The 684-nt window shown below is 59.1% G+C and overlaps 1 protein-coding gene across 1 annotated transcript in view; it reads right to left on the minus strand.

Annotated features, from left to right (window-relative positions):
- AMOTL2 (angiomotin like 2) overlaps nucleotides 1-684 on the minus strand; it is an 8,002-nt gene that overhangs the window by 3,111 nt on the left and 4,207 nt on the right. The window contains exons 3-4 of the mRNA XM_017729387.1: nucleotides 364-539; nucleotides 132-224 (exon numbers count right to left, since the gene is read on the minus strand). Coding sequence (XP_017584876.1) covers nucleotides 132-224; nucleotides 364-539 — 269 coding nt within the window. The remainder of the gene's footprint in view (nucleotides 1-131; nucleotides 225-363; nucleotides 540-684) is intronic.

Genomic DNA, 684 nt, shown 5'->3' on the forward strand with positions numbered 1-684 from the left:
GCCAAGAGCTGCTCCATCCCCCCTGGGGAAGGGCGAGAGCTGCTGCCCAACACCCGCCTCCTCCTCCAGCCGAGCCCCGCTCGCAGATGCCACGGGGAGCCGGGCAAGGATGGGTGTCCCCCGGGACTTACTCTGTGCCAGGAGTTTGGCCACGCTGCCCTGGTTGCTCTCCTGGCTTTCCTGGGTCTTGCTGGCCAGCTGCTTGTTCGCCGATTCCAACCGCTCTGGTCCAAAACAATCAAACCCAATTAAGATTTAAATACAAGATTTTGGCTGGAGGAAGTGGGGAAAGCCTGGTTTCCCATGGAAACAGCCAGGGGACACAGAGCACCCACAGCAATGGGGACACAGAGGGTCCCTCACCTTTCAGGTCCCGGTTGAAATCCTGGAGCCGTCGCATCTCACAATCTCTCTTGTTTCTCATGGCTTTCTCCAAGGCTTCACGCTTGGAAGACGCCTTGACGAGGTTTTCATAATCCTCTGAGATGCGCTGGATCTCGCTCTCCAGCTGGGGTGGAGGAAGGGACAGGCCAGGGTTAGATATTCATGGAATGAGGAAAGGGACAGGCCGGCCAAAGCTCCGCCAGGGTGCTCAGCCCAACCAGAGCTGCCAGAGGAGCTCAGTGTACCCCAAATTGATCCCCAGCACATATTTGGGGGGGGGGGGGCGCGGCGGGAGTGGCA

This window comes from Corvus brachyrhynchos, unplaced genomic scaffold, assembly GCF_000691975.1.
Source record: "Corvus brachyrhynchos isolate BGI_N302 unplaced genomic scaffold, ASM69197v1 scaffold63, whole genome shotgun sequence".
NCBI lineage: Eukaryota > Metazoa > Chordata > Aves > Passeriformes > Corvidae > Corvus > Corvus brachyrhynchos.